We start from the raw sequence: 18,472 nt of genomic DNA, 5'->3' as shown, positions 1-18,472 counted from the left end.
GTTAGTGGCCAGAGGGCTAAGGACCTCAACACAGGCAAACCTACCTGCCACCCCATGGAGTGGCTGTGACAATCCCCTCCTGGCCCAACCCTCCCACTAGGAGCATCAGAAGTGGTAGAAAGGAAAAGGAAGCAGTCTGGTCCAACTCAGCAACTCTATTTACGTAACAGTGTCGCCCACACCCCGTGGGGCCTCTCACGGCTTCTTGGCTTTCTTCACAGAAGATGAGCTGGAGGCTGACTCCCGTCGCTTTCTCTGAGGACACAGAAGGCGTTGAGGTCAGTGAACATCCAAGGACTGAGTCAGGCTTGGTGCATGTGTTTCACACGCTCAGTGACAAGGACGCCCACTGGTCAACCACTCCTACCCTGGGTCTCAGACCCGCACAGAAGGGATGATACCTGCTGCGGCACTAAAGGGAGAGGAGCCCCTACATCATGTGCATGCCTCCCAGCCTGTCCAGGCTCTTACCGAATTGGGCGTGAGGGGTGCGCCCACCACATCGATGATGGTGTCCTTGGGGTCAGGGCCAAGTCCGGGTTCAGTCACTGCTGGCTCAGCAGAGGCCGGGCCTGGGCCTGATGCTGGTGTGGCAGGGCCCCCCAGCACACCAGCCCGGGCCAGTGCCTCGTGACGGTGCCGCAGCATCTGCAGCTCATACTCGCAGTTGGCACAGGCCTGCTTGAGCTCGTAGAGCAGCACCAGGTCACTTCGCAGCTCGTTGAACATGTGCACCAGCTCCTCCGTAGGTGTCGGGCTCAGCTCTGCAGGCAGGCAGTGGGCAGCACAGGGGCAGAGCCCAGGTGTGGTAGAGGGTCAGCAACAGGAACTGTCCTCCCCCTGCCCAGCCTGTATCCATAGCCTCGGGTGGGTACACCCTATAGGGCCCAGTCCCCATACTCACCCACACCAAGCTCCAGCAGCATCTGTTCCAGGGCCTTGATTTTCTTCTGTCCCACAGAGCTTGGCAGCTTCATCTGCAATGAAACCAGGCAAGCTAAGCCTCTCCCAGCCATAAGACGCTTAGGATGAAGGGGACAAAAGGCAGTGGGAAAGAGGGGTGGAAAAGACGGTAACACAGAGGTTAACTATGAGCCAGAAAAGGAAATAGCCAGGAAGATGAATATAGTGAAACTGTGACCTTAGTCTGGCCACATCCCTTAGATTCTGGAGAGGCCACCTCTGTAGCAATCTCTTATGGCTCTAGCTCCACTTGCCTGCCCTGTGGAGCTGAGAGCAGAGAACCCAGGCCCAAACATGCTAAATGAGAGAACTCACGTACCCGCTGGCTCCGCAGCGTGACACCTGCAGACTTGAAGTCTGGAAACTTGATGCCTGCAGTCTCAGGAACAGCCTGGGGGAGAAGGCATTATGGAGACCAAGGTGTCGTAGGGAGAGGGCCCACCACCCCATCAGCACTGAGTGCTCTCAGAACCCTCCAGTCGGGTGTGGGGCCTTGTGCCAGGTGACCCTTCCACCCTGAGCTGGGCTGGCTGAGCCTGCGCACCGGCTTCTCAGCCTCCTTTTTCTGCGGTAGCTTCTTCTTAGGGGCCTTGCGTTCCGTGCGCCGCTGCTCTGCAGTGGTATCTGCCGCTGTGATCAGCTTCTGCAGGTCCTGGCTGCGTTTCTCCCGCTCCTTCTTCCGGGCCTCGATCTTGCGCAGCTCCTGCAGCAGGTACTCCTCCTCTGCCACCTGGGAAAGTGAGGGATGCAAAGTGTGTGAGGGCACTTCCAGGAGAGAGGGTAGACACGGAGGTGATGGGGTGCTGGGCTGTCTGTGAGGGAATCTGAGAAGTAAGGGATCATGAGGGAGGTGAAGGGCTATGAAATCAGGGGGGATGAGGTACCTCAGTGAGAGGTAGGAATGGGCTCGGGGCAGATAATAGGGTATCGGTGGGAGGCACAGGGACCTGCGAGTGGGAGGTGAGAGCTGCGGAGGATAGAGGGAATGGGCAAGGAGTTTGGGGCATGAAGCACAGGTATGTGGCCTTGGGCTAACCTGCTCTGGGGTCCGGTTGTATAGCCGCTCGAGCTGTTCCTTCCGTCGTCGTTCATGCCCAGCATCAAATACTGGTATCTTAAGGTCTGTGCCTGGCACAGCCCGCACATTGGCAAGCTTAGCACAGATGTGGTAGTACCGTTCCTTCAAGTCTTCCACAGAACGCTTCTGAGGAGCAAGACAGGGTGGAGGAATAAACATTCAGGGGCATGTGGAAGGGATGCATAAAAGTAGGGCCTGCTAGACCCAGGAGCTGGGCACACATGCAAATGCACAGTGGCTCACCTTGAACTGCTGGTGGTCATACCGGTCATGGATAACAACAAAACGCAGGTCAAAGCGGCGGCTGAGGTCAAAGAGGTGGTCAGTTTCTGCCTTAGTCCAAGCATCATCATGGAGATAAAGCTGGTACTCCTGCTCTGAGTACACAGGTACCTGCACAGTCTACTGGCACAGAGGGACACAGTAGGGGCATGCCCACATCATGTCATGTCCAACAGGCTCCAGCCCCCTGTGACCACAGCTTCTCCTGTTTGTTGCCAGCCCCTGGGCGTGTGCCCCTTCAGCACGGAGTGAGAAAAGAACCTGTCTGCTTGATTAGAGGCCATGGCAGGGTTTGGGACTGCAGCCTGCCTCTGATTTATTCCAGGAGCAACTTCACTATGTCTTCAGCTCTAGAGCCTCAGTAATGGGACAGACACTCCTGCCCCCATGGTAAGGTGAGGGGCCCACATGTAAGTGTTTCTGTGGAGTCAAAAGATCAACTCTGAAGCAAGACAGATGGCTAAATACCTGGAGAAAGGCCCAGCACCCCTAGTCCCTACAACTCTTGTCTGAAGCACTACTGCCACCCAGTGGGAACAGTGGGACTTGTCGCTCCCCAGAGTTTGCCAAGGTCAGGTCTACAGAATATGGAAGTGGGCCTGAATCCTACTCCCAACATATGCAGCCCTGCCAATGCCCCTTCCTCCCTTCTCCCACACTACCAGTCTTACAGTCCTCCCCCAGAGACAAACAGCACTACCACCAGCTGGGTCTGTCAGAGACCCAAGGATGGAGTCAATGCTAAACTAACTCAGGGAACTCTCTCTTCTCAGTTAAAGACCACAGCCAGCTCCAAAACTGGTCGCCTTTTGGATATCTCCTACTGGAGTCTTCCATGCACCTCAGACTTAGCTCAGAACTGAACTCATGGTCCTCCCTCAAACATTATCTTCTCCAGTCCAGATTTCAGTCACTATCACCATCACCCAATACAGCTGCTCAAGCCAGAAACCTGGGCAGCATCTTTAATTCCTTCCTTTCCCCTTGACTTCTCCCCTTCACCAAATCTGTGGCTTTTACCTCCAAAATTTGTCTCCGTTGCCACTTCCCAGTCCAGCTTACCACTGTCACTTGCCTGCATCAGAGAAACAGCCTCCCTGCTGAGCTCTGCCTTCATTCAATCCTCCTCCAATCAATTCTCCATCTACAGCTAAGACGTGATCTCTTTGAGCAGTGCTACTTAAAGGACAGTCTGCAAACCAGTGCTGTTTACAGTTATCTCTGGTCTATGATAAGGGTGGAAACTGAGAGCAGACACTGAAAAACTTACATAACAATTTTACAGTAGTTGTATGCTGTGCTGTTGAACCTAATATGAAGAAACATGGACTTGTATATGTCTTTATAATGTTATTATTTTTATCAGTCTCTGATGGATTGGAAATAAAATAGAAAACTGTCCTTCAACACAGATAATTTGAGATACACTGTCCTAGGTGTTCTAGAATATATATCTTATAAATCCCCCCGACCATCCCTTATTAAACTCCTCAAAGGCTCTCCATCTAAGATAAAGCAGCTTCTAGATAATTCACAAACTCCTCAAGAGCAAGGGTTGTCCAGTGCATCTCCCACCTTTAGGATTCAGCACACTGTACCTATCAGTGTCTACCAGATCTGTTAATGAACAGACAAATAAATGACCTGGCCTCCTCCCATAGCCACTGTCCTTCATGAACCCTAAATTGCAGCCAAATGACTAGCAGTTTCTAGAACATACCACACTTCCAACTTGACCTCTGCTCTAGCCTGAAATGCCTTCCACTTCCACATTCCTTCTACCTAGATAACTTTCTCATCCTTTCGAGCTCTCAGGCATCATCTCCTCTGGGAAGTCTCTCTGGTTTCCCAGGTTTGGTTACGTATTTCTCCTATGCATTTTAATTCAATTTAACTAAAAAAAAAACAAAAAACAAAAACTCAGGGCCAGGTGCTGTGGCTCACACCTATAATCCCAACACTTTGGGAGGCTGAGGTGGGTGGGCTGCTTGAGTCCAAGAGTTCGAGACCACCCTGGGAAACACGGTAAAACTTGATCTGTAAAAAAGACACAAAAATTAGCCAGGCATGTTGGTACACACTGGTGGTCCCAGCTACTTAAAAGGCTGAGGTGGGAGGATCGCTTGAGCCCTGGAGATGGAGAATGCAGTGAGCTGAGATCATACCACTGCACTCCAGCCTGGCCGACAGAGACCCTGTCTCAAAAAAGGAAAAAAGAGAAAAAAAAACCCAGGAACTGTGTAGCCAGTCCTCTCAAGTAGCTCATAGTCAAGTGAAGAAGACATTTTTTTCATTCATTCAGCAAATATTTATCATGGGACTGCAATACCTATGCTGAAGACACAGTGCTGAATATGACAGGCAGGGATTTTAGCCTCTCAAAGCTCATACTGTAGCTGAAAAACTAATTTTGGTACAGTGTGGCAAGTTTGATGCATAGGGTATAACAAGTGATACTCCAGCCTGTGGACAAAGATTAGTTAGAGAAGAGGTAAATAAGACCTGGTTCAGTCTTAAGGTTAAGTAAAAGGGAACCCATGAGAGAAGATGGGAAAAAGAATCCTAGGCACAGGGAGCAACACAAACACATTCATGAGGGAAAGACAGCCTGATGTGTGTGGAGCTGGCAGCTGGGGACATGTTGGGGAAACAAGGGTGAGACAGGAGGTATGAAAAGAGCTGGCACGCCAGCAGAGGCCAGCTTCTAGAGGCCTATATGCCTGCTAAGGAGCCCAGAACCCATCTGGTGCATGGCAGCCAATAAGGCTCATCATAAGGAGTCAAATGGTCATGCCTGTCTTTCACAAAGACCACCCTGGCAGCAGTGAGGATGGAGAAGGTAAACGAGTCTGGGAGACCAGCTGGCAGATTTTAGAAATAATGCCGGTGAGAAGTGAAGAGGCCAGAACTAAAATAGCAGAGGGGAAGAGAGAGAAAATGGCAGGCTTGAGAGGCTTTAGAAGATAAAAACCACAGGATTTGGATGTGAAGGGTGAGGGAAGATGCTCTCCTGGGTGACTCCTGTGTTTCTGGCTTGAGTAAGACAGTGGATGGGGGCACTACTGACTGAGAGAGGGACTGCCAGGAGGAGCAATATTGGGGAGGAAGATTGTTACTTCATTTTACTCCAACTCCATTTTCCACCCCATCAAATATCTTTCTGAAACTCAAGAGGTAAGTCATCCGAGGCGATGGGAGGGAAGGCTAGATGAGACAAACTGAAGTGGAGACAAAAGAATATTCATTCTGTATATTCATCCCCCAGGCCCCTGGTCCAAGCTGAGTTATTGCTGGTCTAGATTACTGATGCTCAGCAGAGCAGGGCCTTCCCAGACTCACCCAGCTAGTGACAGGCAGAGCTAGATGGGCCAGGATTTCCTAGCCCATTACTTAAGCCAGTGTACAGTGTGGCCTCACAGTTGCTGCAGTTTTAGACAGATCACCATGATCTTCCTAAAATTCACATCTTATCCTAACATGACTGTGGCTAAAATCTACCACTGGCTACCAAAGACAAGAGGGTAAAGCCCAAATTCCTGGGCTTGGCTACCAAGGCTCTGCTTGGCCTGGCCACTGCTGACCTCTCAGGCCTCATCTCCCACCATGTCCTACACCTCAGGCTTTAGGCTTCATCAACATGGAAATACCCATAGCATCCCATACATGTGAACTTAAAAAAAAAATTTATTCATTCCTTGACAATGCTGTTCCTGCCGCCTGAAGTCACTGCACTCCTTTCATAATACCACCTGGTGACATCCTTCAAGACTGACTCTACCTACTCTATGACATTCGGGTCCTCCCAGTATGGCAAGTATCCCAGCAAATTATAATTGCTTGTACCTCCCCCAACCCTTTCCCCAACGATATGGAGTTTTTTAAAGACATTGTGTCTGATTCATTTTTGTGTTCCCAATGCCTAGGGCTTGAATTGGCACAGAGCAGTATTTACTAAATACAAAATGAATATTCTTTCATCTCCACCTCAACTTATCAGCCTTCCCTGCGATTGCCTCAGATCCCTCACCTCTTACTTGCCCTTTCTCAGTCTTACATCTCCAGCCTTTCCCTCTACTGGGTCTGAGGAGTCTAAGGATAATGGTAAAATGGAAGAAAACCATGTTTGGGGAAGGGGAAAAAAGATGGCTGCATACCTGGCCATGCTCAGTCTGAGAAGCCTGTAAGTCATCCAGGGGGAGGCATCCAGGTGCAGTTGGATATACTGGGCTGAGAAGAGAGAGGCTGGAACTTGAGTCCTGGGTTTGAGTCCCTAGTGCTTTTCAGCTATCAGTCTAGGTTATTCCAGGCTGCAGCAGCTGTGAGGCCACACTGTACACTGGCTTAAGTAATTGATTAGTTAACCCTAGTCCAATCTAGCTCTGCCTGTCACTGGCTGGAAGACTCTGGGAAGGCCCTGCTCTGCTTAGCTGCAGTAATCTAGACCAGAGATAACTCAGCTTGGACTAAAGGGCTGGCATAGGAGATGAAGAATATAGTCAGTGACGTGATTTATTATGGAAACAGAATCAACAGGACTCAATAAATAGATGCCACTGGCATCTACCTCAAATGCCACCTTCTCAGAGAGGCCCTCCCTGACCAACCTATTGAAGGTAGGACTCCCCTACGCCTACAAATGCAGTCTTTATCCCATTTTGTATCCATTCAAATCCTGGCTTCATGTTATTGGTGGCTCTTATTTGAAAGACTCCAATTTATTTCCTCAAAGCTCATACTGTAGCTGAAAAACGAATTTTGGTACAGTGTGGCAAATTGTTTTCCCCTACCTTGTTTGTCCTATTGTTGATTTAAATACTGTGAGGGCTAAAGGAGAAGACTAAGTCAAGGACAATCCCCCAAGTTCCTGGTTTGGGCAACTGGGTGGAAAATGGTGCCATTCACTGAGATGGGGAACAGATTTTGGACAGACAAAGCAAGGGAAGATGATGAGCTCTGTTTAGGGTACCTATCTGATCTAAGGTACCTGTGGGGCATTCAGAAAGAGATATTAGTAAATGACTGGATGTGAAGGAACCATGGCTCTGGATTGGTGACATATAGAGGGTAACTGAAGCCACAGGGTTCATACTAAGGAAGTATACAGCGACAAGAGCAGAGCACCTAGGATACAGCTCTGAGGAACAGCAACATTTGCAAGGACAAGAGAAGGCATAAAAAACCAGAGCAGGTCTGGGGAAGAACAGGATCCCTTGGGCAGAAAAGACCCATGGAGTCCCACTCTGCACACACTGCCACAAGGACAGGGTGGGTAACCGCATGCATTGCCATGTGGACTGGGTGGGTAACCACAGTTGGGCATAAGCGTGCCCCTGGAGCCAACCCTAAGAGACTGGAGAGCTTGCACAACTGGCTCAAAGTTGGAGGGCAATCTTGGGCTGTGTTCGAATGAAAGTAGCTCACCTTATTGAACCTGGCAAAGGGGTAGTCCTTGCCCTCCTCCGCTGCACGTCGCCAGTGGAAGAACATTGCTCCATCCTTGCGTGCCGGGTTGGTGAATGGCATCCACTTCCAAGGCCGCACCTTCTTGGAGCCCAATTTGGCCTTCACTGTACGGTAGCCCTGACCGGTGTCACTGGGTAGCAGTGGGGGTGCATCCCTGGCAGTGAGGTTTAGGGAGGTGGGAGATTAGGATCAGAAGGGGTGTTAAAGAGGTTTTTGTCCTAGGGAGCTGATCTACCCTACCCTACCCTACAGCAAGAAAGTCATGTCCTGGAACAAGAGATTTCAGGCCCTCTTGCATCCTGCTGAGCAAGCAGGAGCCCTGGCTAGGGAGGAGAGACTTGGAAGAGAAAACTAGGAGTTAGGGACATGGCAGGTGAATCAGGGCCCATAACCTGAGGGACTTGGGATTCCAATACTTGCTTCTTGTCAGAGTAGAGCAAGGCATAGACCTCCCGGTGCATGCCCTCAGGCCTCTTGAAAGTCAATGTCTCAGAAGACTTCTTGGATTTTTTCTGAGGAAGGAAACCACAGAAAGGAACCACAGCCTACACCCACTTTCCTGAAAATTATTTAGTCCAGTTCAATCCCTGAACAAACCAGCACCAACAAGGTCAATGACAGGCATACTGACATACTGTAAAGGCACAGAAACCCACTCCCAAGGGCACCACCCTATCCCCAAATCAGAGCAGTCCGCTCCCCATCCCACCATCTCTGCCTGTCACAATGTCTTGATCTCTCCCTGACAATATCTTGCAAACATCACACTCGCCTGATCCTCTCATCTCTTAGAAGTGTCACACTCTCTTGGTCCCACAATCTCCCACGATGTTCCTCTCATCAAGGATGACACAAATTCTCTGTCCCGTTATGTCACCGCTTTTGTCGCCCAACTCACTAGAAGTGTAACGCCCATCCGTTGCCCCATCTCTCTTGTGCTGTCACTCCTCTCCATCTTCACTCCCCTACCCTCCCTTAGCCAACGCTTTCAGGTGCCCATGCTACCTTGTCCGGGTTGATAATGTCCTTCTTGCTGATAGTCCCAGAAGCTGCATCCCCTTCTGGCCCCCCGAGTTCTAGAATATCCCGTACATCCGCGCCCGTAGCCATCGCGCCTGAGAGATGGGGGAGCGACCCAAGGTCGAGGGTCAGTGCCTGAGGAAGGACCAGGCTCGGGTCAGTGGACAGGGACACTCCAGACCCAAGTGGAGGCGAAATGAAGAAGCCGGCCGCCAGGAAGAGGGTGGTCCAGGTCAGGTCGGGGTACTGCCTGTGTCCCACCGCTTGGATGTTCCTAACGGCCCCTTCAGCCACCTGGCCCCACACGCCTCCGCACCTGGGTCCCGCGGCTGCAGCCCCCACTACCCACTCCCCCGTCCCCGCCAAGCTGCGGCAGAAACTTCCGGCGGTGCTCATTGGAAACGCGGCCGACAGAAACACTTCCGGTCGGTGTTTTAGAAAACAGAGCCGACTGGCAACCGAGGACGAAAGCTGCTGGCCGCGCTGAGCTTGCCACCGTTTGCTTCTCCCGCGAGCCGGTTCGTATTGGTGCACTGCCTGCTTTCAGGCATTTTCCCTTTACGATGCTCCGCTGCATCTCAGGCAATGAAGAGATACCAGAACTTGGGAAGTCACTTCATTTCTCTGAACCTGTTTCTTCATTTGCAGAATGGAAATTGTAATGGCACCTGTGTAAATTGAAATACCAAGAATCCATGTAAAACATTAGTACAATGCCTGGGACATTTTTTAATTAAATGAGTTAATGATTAGAATTGCCCCCTGTTCATTAAGTGCTAATATATACCAGGCACTGTGCTAAGCTTGGAGGTGAAGAGAGAACACCGTTATAAGCTGGGCCGGGTGTGGTGGCTCACGCCTGTAATCTCAGCACTTTGGGAGACTGAGGCGGGCGATTACAAGGTCAGGAGTTCAAGACCAGCCTGACCAACATAGCGAAACCCTGTCTATACTAAAAATACAAAAATTAGACGGGCGTGGTGGCGCGCACCTGTAATTCCAGCTACTCAGGAGGCTAAGGCAAGAGAATCGCTTGAACACAGGAGGCGGAGGTTGCAGTGAGCTGAGATTGCGCCATTGCACTCCAGCCTGGGCGACAGAGAGAGACTCCGTCTCAAAACAAAACAAAAAATTGTGACCATTGAAGGTGAAGAAATAAAGGCAGAGCTTCCTAGGGCGGCTGCCAAAATGGGGTGAGGTATGGGCCCTCATTTCCACCTCCTCGGTTGGAGATACCTGGGGGTTGTGGCCTTCTGGGGCTTTCCTGGAGCCAGCTTCGTGGAACTTCACTAGTACAGGAGGTAGCTGCACTCTCTGGGTTATGAAGAAGCCGAAAACACAGTCCCAAGCAGGGAGCAGCTTAGAAGTATCTCTCAAGGGAATAAACCTGCTGATCTTCCCGAAAAGAGAGAGACAGACAGGTCCTGAGGAATGGCAGAAGGACAAGGAAAGCAGCTCCCAGCTTCAGCAGTCTGCAAACCAGCCTGTCAACTGGAAGGACACATAGCCTGGGGCATGGAGTGGGTCTTGTTAAGGAATTAAGAAGGCTAGACCCCAAGTTAAGACTGCCAAAGATCCCAGGGGCTAGAGGAGCAGACAGCTTGCACGAGTTAGCTATAAAGGCTGTAGCCTGTTCTGGCCTGGAGAAGACCGAGGGATACAACAGCTGTAGCTAAAAGCCTGATTAGGCCCCAAAACTTTGGAGAACCAGGCCTGGAGGTTCAAACCTTTTCTTGGGCCTGATTCCTGGATGGATCTACTGAGCTCCAAACAGTTTCCAGAGGAAGCCACAGTCTTAAAGCAGAAATTGCCCACAGAGTAAGGGAATGGTCCTTGGAGCCAGAAGGGGATAGAGCAATTGGCTGCCTGAAACACTTGACCTAGTTGTAGTTAATTAATTGTTTAATTATTTGTTTAATATGTATCTCTAATAGACTTATTTCTGTGAAGACAGGGATCACAGTACATAAATGAATGTATGTGCCAGGCACTGTTCTAGACTCTGGGCATGCAGTGGGTGAATGAGATACAAATAGCTACTGGTGGAGCTTAATATTTAGTGTAGAAGGAAAAACAGTAAGCAAATAGACAATAAAATTGATCATGTAACTTTCGATGGTAACAAGAGCTAGGAAGGAGATGGAATCGAGCGATGGGATGGAGAACTGCTTTACAGAGTCTCATCAGGGAGAGTGAGTGGTCTCTTTTTATAAATGTGTATCTACCTAGAAAAAAGTCTGGAAAGGACTAAACCAAAATGATTTCATCAGCTGTTTTTATCTGGCAATTTACATTTTCTATACTTTCAATAAGGAAGGTGTACCTCTTCTATAATAAAAGGAAAGAATGAAGGGAAGGAGGAAAGGAAGAAGGAAAGACAGGCAGACTGTACACTGTGGAAGGTGGACCAGGCAAGAGTTTAGGAAACTAGGGGGCAGTTGTGACTGTCTAGGTGAGAGGTGTTGGGAAACTGAACTAAGTCGTAGTGGCAATGGGTTCCAGACGTGTTTGGAGAAAGATGACCCTGTTATCTGCAGATAACGACGAGTTTATCCCTTCCTGTCAGTTTATGCACATTCTTTCTTTTTCTTTTAGCATTTTCCAGTACCTCCGGTAATAGGTTAAACAGCAGGTGTGGCAGTGGGCATCCTTGTCTTATTCCAGATCTTAAGGGGAGTGCACTTAAAGTTTTTCTATTAAACATAACATTTGCTCCAGGTTGTTTGTAGATACTCTTTCCCAAACTAAGGAACACTCTTTGTAGTTTTCTAAGAGTTATTTATTCCTTAAGGTGATCATCTTGAGCAAAAACAAATGTTTTTCATCAATTGATATATTTGTAAAAATTATCTCCTTTAGTCTACTATTGAAGTGTTAACAGATTTTTGTGATGTTACATTTATAGAATGAAATCCATCTGATCATAATACATATATAAGAAGGTGCATTGTTGGACTTAGCTAATATTTTATTTAGGATTTTTTAAATCTATGTATAACTGAAATGGGCCTATAATTTCCTTTTCTTTTAACTATCTTGATGTGATTTTAGAATCAGAATTATACTTGTCTTCTAAAATGAGTCGGGAACCTTCATTCTTTTTCTACTCTTTGAACGGTGCTCAACACACACACACGTTCACATACATACGTACATTTTTGTTTGGTAGAAATGACCTATAAAGCCCTCAGGCCTTTTTTTGTTTGGGGGCAAAGTGCGTCTTTAAGGATTATTTTAAACACATATTAGTCTACCTCTTCTTGATTACAATATTAGGAGTTTATATTTTCCCCACAAGAATAGCTAAAAGTTGGGGTCCAAAGTGGCTCCCGCCGGAGGTCATGGTGCTCGCGAAGGCAAGGTCATCAGTTCAAGGCTAACCTGAGCAACCTCATAAGCTCAAACCGATTGGCAAAAAAAAGAATAGCTAAAAGTGAAAAGACTGACAATACCAAGTGTTGGTGAGGATGTGAAGCGACAGAATTCTCATACATTGCTGGGGGAAATAAAATTATTACAACCACGTAGAAGCATTGACACCATCTATCTACTAAAGTCAAACATCCATATCCCTGAGGTCACAGCAATTCTACTTCTAGGTACATTCCTATGAGAAATAGGTGCTTATGTTCACAAAAAGACATCTACAGAAATGGTCATAACACTGTTATTCATAATAGTCCCAAACTGGAAACAATTCAGACATCTCTCAAAAGTAGAAATATAGTACATGCAAGAATGTGAGGCCGGGCACAGTGGCTCACACCTGTAATCCCAGCACTTTGGGAGGCCAAGGAGGGCAGATCGCAAGGTCAGTAGATCAAGACATCCTGGCTAACATGGTGAAACCCCATCTCTACTAAAAAAAAAATACAAAAAATTAGCTGGGCATGGTGGCACACGCCTGTAGTCCTAGCTACTTGGGAGGCTGAGAAAGGAGAATAGCATGAACCCGGGAGATGGAGGTTGTGGTGAGCTGTGATCGCACCATTGCACTCCAGCCTGGGCAACAAGAGCAAAAAGCTATCTCAAAAAAAAAAAGAATATGAATGCATCTCACTGACAAAATGCTGTGTGAAAGAAGTAAGGCACAAATGAATACATAATATACTATTTCATTCTTACAAAGTTCAAAACAGGCAAAACTAATCGATCATGATAGAGATGAGAACAGTGGGAGGGGCACCAAGGGGGAGAAGGCAGGAGCCTATTGGAGTGCTGGGAATGTTCTACATCTTGATATGGGTGGTGGTGTGTGGTTACATACGTTCCTATGTAAACATCATTGAGCTGTACCTTTTATTGTATGAAAGTTATTCCTCAATAAAAAGGAAGCAAGTACTAACCATATAGGAAATAATTGATAAATTTGACTATATATAGGTAAATACAACCGTAGGGTTAGCAAAAGTTAAATAGTATTTGGTTGACCAAACAACAAGGAGGTCTTTGTGAATTAATCAGTACCTTCCATTACATCTATGTGAATAAAACTCGACAAATAAAAATCAGGCTAGGTGTTGCAGCTTACGCCAGTAATCCCAACACTTTGGGAGTCCAAGGTGAGTGAATTACTTGAGCCCAGGAGTTCAAGACCAGTCTGGGCAACATGGTGAAATCTCATTTCTAAAAAAATATAAACATTAGCTGAGTGTGGTGGTATGCACCTGTTGTCCCAGCTGAGGTGGGAGGATCACCTGAGACCAGAAGGTTGAGGCTGCAGTGAGCCATGATGGTGCCATTGAACTCCAGCCTGGGTGACAAAGCTGTCTCAAAACAAAGACAACAACAAAACATCAGATCAAATCAGAAATCACTAAACAAACTTAGATGGGCAAATCCATGCTTATGAATAGTAATAGACCCCAAATGAATGGTAATAGACCCCAAAGAGGGACTGAGGCAAAACCGACATCTTTCTCCACCTCTATTTTGAGTAGACATGCAAATCACATCCCTCAATCAGGGAAGAAGTGGGAAAAAAAAAAAGCACTTTGTTCCTGGAGATAAACAAAACAATACAAAAACAGGGTCACACTGACTAGTTCTAAACCCAAAATAAATGAAAGCTCAATTCTTTCCAGTACCTTACTACTAACGCCCTAGCAAAGACAACTTTATTCCTGATTTTTGCAATGCTGATCTCAGACAGAACTCTCATAATTATGAGAGAGAATTGCTGTTTTTCCACTGGTAAGTTTGCTTGTCTTTTTTATGTTGTATTTTTTATTTGGTTAACCAGTCCTCCTAAAGTCTGGACTTTCTTTCAGACTTCTTTGCAAGTCAATTCTTTTGCTTTCTAAACTAAACTAAGTCAATAAAAATTAAGAGATAAAGTGATGCACCTTGCTCTACCCACCCTGAAGACAATTACAAAAGCTGGTGGTCCTCTTTGGGTTTGGAGGCATGTGGACAACACTTGGTTGTGCTCTCATTTACCAGGTAACCTATCAGTTTTGAGAGGGGCCTGGCTCAAGAGGGGTTCTGTGGTACATCCAGGTCACAGCGCATTTGTGCTGCCATTTGGGACTGGTTATCCAACAGACCCAATGATATTGGAAGTATCTGGTGACAAAGACGTCATGTATGGTCTCTGGCAATCCTAATAATAGAATTAGGATTAGCACAGACACTCAGGGTTCTGAAGGCCATAAGCTCACCTATAAACAACTGCCACTTGAAAAGCAGTTTCTCTGGCCCGGTGCAGTGGCTCATGCCTATAATCCCAGCACTTTGGGATGCAAAGGGCAGGAGGATCACTTAAGTCCAGGAGTTTGAGACCAGCCTGGCTAAAATAGTGAGACCTGTCTTTACTTTAAAAAAAGAAAAAGTAGCCAGGCATGGTGGCATGTGCCTGTAGTCCCAGCTGCTCGAGAGGCTGAAGTAGGAGAATTACTTGAGCCTAGGAGTTTGAGGTTGCAGTGAGCTATGATCACTCCACTGTACTCCAGTCTGGTTAACAGATCAAGACCCTGTCTCAACAGCAACAAACAGGCAGCTTCTGGCTTACAGTTGGGCTCTGGTAGAAATTGAATGCCTGACCATGAGACACTTAACTGGAACTGCCCAGCATGAACTAAGAATTATCCAATCTACTGAGCCATAGAGTTAGGGGCGTAAGTCAGCATTCCATTATTAAATGTAAGAGATGTGTGTGAGACCTTCTTTCTTTTCCGTTATAAATATTTAAAGCTTTAAGTTTCACTCTAATCACTGCGGTAACTGTACCCTGCAAATTGTTACATTTTCATTATCATTCTAATTTTCCATGTGCCTTCTTACTTGTCTATTTTATTTTTATTTAGAGCAGGGTCTCACTCTGCTGTCCAGACTGGAGTGCAGAGGCAAGCTCACAGCTCACTGCAACCTTGAACTCCTGGGCTCAAGTGATCCTTCCACCTCAGCCTTCTGAGTAGCTAGGACTACAGGCGCACACCATTATGTTAAGCTAATTTTTTAAAAACATTTTTTGTACAGATAAGGTCTCATTATATCGTTCAGGCTGGTCTCAAACTTCTGGCTTCAAGCAATCCTCTTGCCTCAGCCTCCTAAAGTGCCAGGATTACAGGCATGAGCCACTATGCCCAGCCTGATTTCAATCCTTGTTTTATGATCCAGCATATGGTTCATTAGTGAATGTACCAGGTGTACTTGAAAAGAATGTGTATTGGCCAGTCATGGTGGCTCACGCCTGTAATCCCAGCACTTCGGGAGGCCAAGGCGGGCAAATCACTTGAGGTTAGGAGTTTGAGACCAGCCTGGCCAACATGGTGAAAACCCGTCTCTACTAAAACTACAAAAATCAGTCAGGTGTGGTGGTGTGTGCCTGTAATTTCAGCTACCTGGGAGGCTGAGGCAGGAGAATTGCTTAAACCCAGAAGGCAGAGGCTGCAGTGAGCCGAGATTGTACCACTGCACTCCAGCCTGGACAACAGAGCAAGACTTTGTCTCAAAAAAAAAAAAAGAATGTGTATCTTGGTATCTTACAATTCTTTGATATAGGGTTCTATAAATGTTAATTAGGTCAAAATAATTGATAATATTATTCATATCATCTATGTCTCTATTGGGTTTTTTTGTTGTTTATTGTTCTATTAGTTGCTGAGGGGGGTTAGAGTCTCCAGTTACGATTGTGAAATTGTTCATTTCTTTTTGAGTTTTTTTTGAGACAGGATCTCTGTTGCCCAGGCTGGTGTGCAATGGCGTGATCTTGGCTCATTGCATCCTCAAACTCTCTGGGCTCAGGTGATCCTCCAACCTCAGCCTCACAAGTAGCTAGGACTGCAGGCACACACCACTACACATGGCTAACTTTTTCAGATATGGGGTTCACTATGTTGCCAAGCCTGGTCTCAAACTCCTGGGCTCAAGTGATCTGCCTGCCTCAGCCTCCAGAAGTGCTGGGATTACAGGCATGAGCCACCATGCCCAACTTGTTTATTTCTTCTATTTTTCCTCCCTATATTTTGAAACTCTGTTATTAAGTGCAGGTACATTTATAATTGTTATGTCTTCCTTGTGCACTGACCTCTTTATGAGAGATTCATCTTTATCTTTGGCTTTGTCTTGAAGAGTACTTTATCTGATAACTGCTCTAACCCTTATGTGTAAGCTTATTGTTGGCATGGTATATCGTCCTCTTTCCATTTTCTTTGAACTTATATGTTTACATTTAAAGTACAGATATTTGAGTTTGGCTTAAAAAAAAAAAACCCACTTGCACAATCTCTGGCTCTTGAGCCCACAGTGTTGGTTGAGGAATGGGGGACAAAGGAGGAAATGCTTGGGCTGGGTCTCATTTGTGCACTTTCTACTTGATGATTTTGCTGTTTACAGATTTCACAGTGGATCAAAATAGTTTACAGGCTGTGAGGGCAGTTCAGTTTGCAAGGCAGCCTGGCTGCCCTTGGACAAGCGTTCAGTCCACCAGGGCCCAGGAGCACGGAAGCTGTTTCTCAGTGGAAGATGGGTTATTTGACAGACTGCACGGCTTTCTTCACAACTCTCAAGGCTCCTGCTGTGTTCCTCCTGGGCTTTCGACAAACTCTATCAGCATGGTGACCTAAACATGAGTGGATCTGGTGGGTCATGGAGGCCAGGGGACACACTGACTTACCTTGTAGCCTAGACCAAGTCAAGAATTTTCCTTACTAAGGTTTCCTCTGAATGCTGACAGCCTTTCAGGTTACTAAGTCAATGAGTGAGTGCAAGACACTCAAAGATTATGTATGTTGCCCCGAAACTCCGAGAAAGGCACCAAGTACCATATTTCACCTCATCTAAGATGCTGTCAACTGTAAGGCACACCTTCATTTATATTCCATATGAATATATGAAAGAATGTTTTAAAAACACCATCAGGCCAGGCACGGGGGCTCATGCCTGTCATCCCAACACTCTGGAAGGCTGAGGCAGAAGGATCACTTAAGGCCAAGAGTTTAAGACCAGCCTGGGCAACACAGCGAGACCCCATCTTTACAAAAAATAAAAATAAATAGCCAGACATGGAGGTGTGCACCTGTGGTCCCAGCTACATGGGAGTCTGAGGCAGGGAGATCTCTTGGGCCCAGGAGGTCGAGGCTGCAGTGAGCCACATTCATGCCACTGCAGAGGGAGTGACAACAACCTTCTGAATACACTAAATGCCACTGAATTGTTCATTTTAATTTTACGTTATGCAGATTTCACCTCAATAAATTATTTTTTAATATGAAAAAATATGCATCTTAGAAACTATAACATATAGTATTATTCCTCTTTCATAAGTTTGGGGTGTGTAAGGTGAAGTAACTTGTTCTCATGAGGGAAGATTGTAACATATCCTAGAATGCTGGACCTTCAGAAACATCACTGAGATGTGTTTTCATGGGATTTGCAGTTGTTCTTCAGTATACCTGGGAATTATTTCCAGGACCCCCAGGTATACCCAAATCCATGCATGCTGAAGTCCAGCAGCTGGCCGTGCAGAACCCGTGCATCAGTGGACATACACAGTTCAAACCCATGTGTTCAAGGGTCCACTGTACCTCACTTCAGTGAATCTACGCTGCTTTGATCCTAGTGCATCCTTGATTTACCAGAAGGCATCAGAACTATCACCTCTATTTCTTCCTGCTGACAGTGATTTTAAGAAGTCATCCGTTAGCCACATCAGAAGAGGAGCCATTTCTGCTGGCAAGAGAGGCTCAAGAGGGTAGAATTTTGGATGGCCTGAGTTGTCAATGCCTTCTTTTCTGTCAGTACTGCAACGTTCACATGAGAGACCTGGCAATGTGTGAATTTCACTCACATAGTGCTACAGCAATTATCAGTATCCCATTTTGAATTTCAATTCCAGCTATAATCAGTGCCATGACTGCAAGAGATAAATTATTTTTATCATAGACATAGAAAATCAACGATTTGAGACTTATCTTGAGCCAAATTTTAGGATAGTGAGCCTATCCATCTTTTTTTTTTCACTCTGACCAGAATAGTTAAAAGAAACCCCTCTTCACTGCACAGTTCACAAATTCCCTCTGTTCCGCCCCCCCCCCATAAAATTCTGTGAGAAAAATTACTTGGTTCCCCCAAAGCTTTGCCTTCAAGGAATCTACCATTCAGGTGACAGTCAATTCCAGATGACAGTCTATTCTCTGCAAGCCAAGGACTATCTTTAAGATTAGT

The 18,472-nt window shown here is 46.7% G+C and overlaps 1 protein-coding gene across 1 annotated transcript; it reads right to left on the bottom strand.

Moving 5' to 3' along the window:
• Nucleotides 1-135: 135 nt before the first annotated feature.
• On the bottom strand, nt 136-9,180 carry DMAP1 (DNA methyltransferase 1 associated protein 1). The gene is made up of 11 exons (XM_009001066.5): nt 9,123-9,180; nt 8,792-8,941; nt 8,207-8,298; nt 7,745-7,940; nt 2,285-2,443; nt 2,000-2,167; nt 1,508-1,693; nt 1,283-1,354; nt 905-977; nt 472-764; nt 136-255 (listed from the first exon to the last, which is right to left on the bottom strand). The coding sequence occupies exons 2-11, from the start codon at nt 8,894-8,896 to the stop codon at nt 196-198; spliced, it is 1,404 nt and encodes a 467-aa protein (XP_008999314.1). The 5' UTR covers nt 8,897-8,941; nt 9,123-9,180; the 3' UTR covers nt 136-195.
• Nucleotides 9,181-18,472: the final 9,292 nt, after the last annotated feature.

Source organism: Callithrix jacchus, chromosome 7 (assembly GCF_049354715.1).
Source record: "Callithrix jacchus isolate 240 chromosome 7, calJac240_pri, whole genome shotgun sequence".
NCBI classification, from domain to species: Eukaryota; Metazoa; Chordata; class Mammalia; order Primates; family Cebidae; genus Callithrix; species Callithrix jacchus.
This window is presented reverse-complemented; position numbering and strand designations above follow the sequence as displayed.